The 5,099-nt window shown below is 41.1% G+C and overlaps 1 protein-coding gene across 4 annotated transcripts in view; it reads right to left on the bottom strand.

Annotated features, from left to right (window-relative positions):
• Positions 1-5,099, bottom strand: part of LOC109955850 (leucine-rich repeat-containing protein 49) — a 50,334-nt gene that overhangs the window by 26,064 nt on the left and 19,171 nt on the right. For all 4 annotated transcript variants that reach the window (XM_020592403.1, XM_020592400.1, XM_020592404.1 and 1 more), the window contains exon 10: positions 1,780-1,927. In XM_020592403.1, the coding sequence (XP_020448059.1) occupies positions 1,780-1,927 (148 nt within the window). The remainder of the gene's footprint in view (positions 1-1,779; positions 1,928-5,099) is intronic.

Genomic DNA, 5,099 nt, shown 5'->3' with positions numbered 1-5,099 from the left:
GTAGCAACATCATGACACACTTTAAAAAGATGCAAACTTACATTTCTGTTGTCAAATAAATAAAACAAATAAAATACAAACTTTGCATTTTCCACATGTAAACTTTCTAGATACAAAACACCAGCCCTGCTGTCAGGGTTGACAGCTACAGACTGTGCTTTGCTGGAAGGATTTAATGGGCCATAAGATCATGAAACTTGCTAAACCTGTTGCAGACCATGTGTACCTTAAAATTCAAGTAAAAAATATGAATGATCACTGAAATTTGAGTCACAAGGTTTTTTTCATGATATCAGCAGTATGTTCTGAGGGCAAGGTGTGTGGTACTGTCAGATTCCTTTAAAGGACAAGCTCAGACCTGGGTGCTCTCTGCTTGAGAGCCTCTAAAAGCATACTGATATTTCATTGTAGCACTTTGCTGGCACATTGTATAAAGACAATGACTTCATTTTTATGTTTGAGAATAAACATTGTTTGGTTGGATTGGATATACATTATGTGCTTTGTAAATGCTTAGTTCACAGTCACAGTTTAGTCAGTGAAGCATTTTTGCCTGTAAAAGCAACTGAGAACATGTTGAATGCTGCAATGCTGATGTCAGGGAAGAAAAACTAATGAATATGGCATCAGCAAAATGTACAGGAGCCTGGAGATGCCCCACTGACAGAAAATGGGAGGCTGCCTATGTGGGTTCATCTAAAGTTTATGTCAAACTCTGAAATCATAATAAAGCTTATGTCAAGACAGAGTTGCTCTCAAGAATCAACATGTATGGCGCCTTTAGGAACATATGCTCAGACAGTTAAGGTTTGGACCATAAGCTGAATATAAAGGTCTAATCAAAATATGACACAGTAACACAGGCATTTGAAAGTACAAAGTATAGCATAGCCATAATTTGTGAGGGTTTTGTATCTTTAAGTTATAGTATATTGCTATAGCTCTACATGAGTAATCCTGTTCTTATGTGGTATAAAAGTTCCTTAGAATTCTTTGCTTCCATCAGTATTTCTGCAAACATTTCCTTATGTTTGATAATGGAAACGTGGCATGATAGAAACTGTTACAGGATATTTTTTCCCATTGTGGTTGTGTGATTTGCTGCCTCTAATGTGTAGAAATAAGAAATAAGAAAAAACATAAACTAAATTTGAAAAGCTTAGAAGCCACAATTATAACAAGAGCACACAGAGAGTGCATGTGCCTATGCCAAGGCACAACATTTGCTCACGCAAATCAGCCCTTTGTGAAAAATGAGATCTAGAACAACACAAAATATGTCCTAAAATGCATGATCTGGATCATCTTTTATGGTATGATAGGCAGTCATACTGTGTATCTTACCTGAACATTTCAGGGTTCTATCTTCATTACAGGCCAAGTTATGGCAGGATATATGCATTAAATGGTGTTTTCAGTGTTAATTTTAAATGGCCATCAGATCCAGACAAAATTTGGTCTGGTGACAGACATTGCCACCCTGTTAAATTTCAAATGATTTTGCTAACTTTTGATGGAGGTCTGAATTTTTTTAATTTTGCCCCATACGGATTTTTGTAATTTTTTGTGACTTTGACCTTTGACAGCTGAAATCTAATCACTTCTAAGGTTTGTACCAATGAATGTCTGTACCAGGTATGCTGATGAACTATCCAGCCATTTGTTTGTTATTCTGCTAACCAACACACACAGAGAACCAAAAATATATTCTCCTTGGCAGAGGGAATTAGCAGCAACTGGTCAGTGTTTTTTTCACACATTGTTAAAGTTCAGTCTTACTGTGATGCGCTTCATGTCCAGCTGTTTTAGATGAAGCACACAGCGCAGGATGGCCTGCTTGTACCATGTCTCCAGGGCTACAGGATTCCCATCCAGGGTGAGTTCAGAAAGGGAGCGCGACTCTCCAAGACAGGCTAGGTGATCAACACTATAAATGAAGAACATTTGCAGTGAGATCAAGTTAAAGCTACACATAAAGGTTTTCAACACAAAACATGGTACATTCAGTGATTTACAATGATACAGAGCCATGATGCCCCAACTAAGTATTAGGAAGCCTGAGTCACAACTCAAGTAAGACAGCTTCCCCCCATTTACGCTTAGATTCTTAAGCCTTTAATCTAGACCTATATTCACAGAATGGAATCAAGCTAAAACAAGACAAGAAAAACTGGCAATTTTGCAGGCACACTGGCAGCCTGACATTACTCAGGGGGCAATGATGAGAGAAAACTGCTACACTGCTGATATAACCCTGTGGCAAAAGGAAACATGAAAAAAGCACTTTCATGCCATGCCAGGGAGGGTTGATTCTATCATTACTAATTTGTGATAATAACCTTGATGAATCAAACCTAACAGATTGCACTGTGCATGATCCTAGCCAGAGGTTCCTTTGGATGCAAAAGATGGTCAGATAATAACCTCTAATGATATATTTAAGCAAGTATAACCATTAGGGAACGCAGCTGGAGCTCTAACAAAAACAAAGCAAAGCTTCACATTTCAAATATCAATTGGGGCAGTTGCGAAACTGCATCAATTTAAAACATTGATTGATTGAAAGAACTTTCTTCCCATTGGCAGTGGGTACAAGCAGACTTCTCTTCTGGACTGGAACAGAACTTAAGAGATAGAAATAGTGCTTCACCACATTTCAGATATTTTACATAATTTTTGCATTCATAATCATAGTAACCAGTGCCATCTTGTCACTATGATAAAACTTAGAAATAGTTGCAATAATGAAAAGTCCCTATGTACCTGTTATGGGATGCTATAAAAGGACCAATATGTCGAGGTCAAAAATATGTGTCCATTGTGAGGAGTGGTTGAAAGCTGTGTAGCTGCCAACTTAATTTATTTGTACTAAACCACATGTGTCAAACTCAAGGCCCGCGGGCCACATCCGGCCCGGTGTACAATTACATCTGGCCCGCGAGATCATTTTATATATCTTTTTTTTAATGGCCCAGTGATATGAAGCACCGATAACACACAAACTACAAATCCCATAATGCAGCGCAACAGCTGCCTTATCGAACGATAGGCTACCTGCGATCAATCCCGCATCAATTACGTCAGATCAATCAAGCATCTGACGTATACAACCCTAATTTCAAGTCAAAGCTAGCCCCTAAACCTATTTTGCTGGCTTGTCATCATTAGTTCTTTCTTCCTTATATTTCATCAGGTGTCTAACTTTATTCATGAGTTTATGAGTTTAACAGTGTTTTAATAACTGGTTGAACCACCTTTGGCAGCAATAACCTCAAGCAAGTGCTTCCTATAGCTGTGGATTAGACCTACACAACGTCCAGGAGAAATTTTGGACCATTCTTCCTACAGAGCTGCTTCAGCTCAGCCATATTCTTAGGACGTATGGTGTGAACGGCATCTCTATTGGATTGAGGTCTGGGCTCTGACTGGGCCACTCCAAAATGCAGGTTTTCTGAGATCTCTTTTTTGCAAGGCATGACTCATGGCTGTAATCTAGTACAGAATTACAGCTGATGCTGCTTGTGAATGGCACACTGACACTATTTGAGTGTTTTTATACATCAGTGTAGTTCTAAACCACACCTCCATTCTTGTTTCATTGATTGGACTCTAGGTTTGCTAACGCCTGACTCCAGCTGACATTTAGTGACATCAGAAGCCTACTTTTGCCATGACTTTTTCCACCATCACTTTGTATGTTTAATGGGTGTTTTCAAAACATGAAAGAAATATTGTTTGTTGATGTTTGTGACTTAGGTGAAGATCAGATCACATTTCATGACCAATTTAGGCAGAAATCCAGGAAGTTGCAAACAGTGCCATTACTTTTTCAGGACTGTACATTGAAAAGAGTAGCTTTTATATACCATTACCTTTTTAAAATAATAAAGTAATGAAAAAGAATCACACGTGCCTATATTGTGAAAATTTGTACAATACACATTGTACTTGAAATACACTGTCACTATAAAGTCCTAAAAAGAATAGACTGATCACCTGTTGTCTGTTTCTCTGTAGTGATTCTTTCTGTAACAGTGTCAGATACTGAATCATACAGACACTAGGACAGTAGTGCTGGATGAAAATGTCAGGTCGGATCTGTCACACCACAAGGTGACCATGGTTAAGGAAACTAATGAACACTGTCTCACCCTACACCACACACACAGGTCTGTTTTTTAGGCAATCACAAACAAATTTTTAAACATTTATGTCTATGCTGCTTTAACTGTCAGGATTGTGCTCCGCTCCCTTCCTCTCTCCCTGTTTCTCTCTCCCTCTCTCCCCGCACACACCGCCATCCCTGGAATGCAGATCTGCCTAATAACCTCCTGGCCTATAAAGAACGAACCAGCCAACAGTAGACCCAGCAGGTGGCAGTTTAGAATTTCTTTTCCCTCCTTGTCTTTTTCCTGCCCTCAGCTCCTCCAAAAAAAAAGAAAGAAAAAGAAAAATGAACCAGTCCAGTTCAGCGCAGGCTAATCCTGGTAAAGACTTAGAGGTCTTCTCACGGGTACTACAGAGCATGTGCCATAGCCTGGTCACTATCAGTGATCCCGTGGTGGGCCTGGCACTTTGTGACAAGATGGAGAGGCTTGTGTGGAGCTGAACCTGGCTTGCACAGTTCCCAGCAATAGTGGATTTCCTGTCTCAGATTGACCATCTTCGAGCTGAGCAGGAGGCCTGCATGGAGGCATGCCAGGCAGACCTGTACAGGCTCAAGAGTACATGCCATAGTGCAGCATTGTCAGCGGCTCTGAGCCCTGAGCAGGTTCGAGCCATTGGGGCTCAGTTTAAGGCCCGGAGGGCACATCTTCCCCCCGTCAATTCTGTCAGTTCTCAGGCTCCTTTGTCTTCCATTGGTGTGGGTGTGATCACTTTCACCCCGGAACCTGATCCAGACCTGGACCTTCCTGTCCCTGAGCCCTTGCCCCACTTGGGCACCCGTCTTGCCATCTGGCCCAGAGATCTCAGTGAGAGGAGGAAGGAGAGAAGGGGTCCGTCTCAGCCTGTCCTCCCGCTACTGACTCCGCCTGACCTTTGGACAGGTCTAGCCGCACTCTCCTGGGGCAGGGGCCGCCGGCAGAGAAGGCAATCAT

The sequence above is a fragment of the Monopterus albus genome, unplaced genomic scaffold (genome assembly GCF_001952655.1).
Source record: "Monopterus albus unplaced genomic scaffold, M_albus_1.0 scaffold17.1, whole genome shotgun sequence".
NCBI classification, from domain to species: Eukaryota; Metazoa; Chordata; class Actinopteri; order Synbranchiformes; family Synbranchidae; genus Monopterus; species Monopterus albus.
This window is presented reverse-complemented; position numbering and strand designations above follow the sequence as displayed.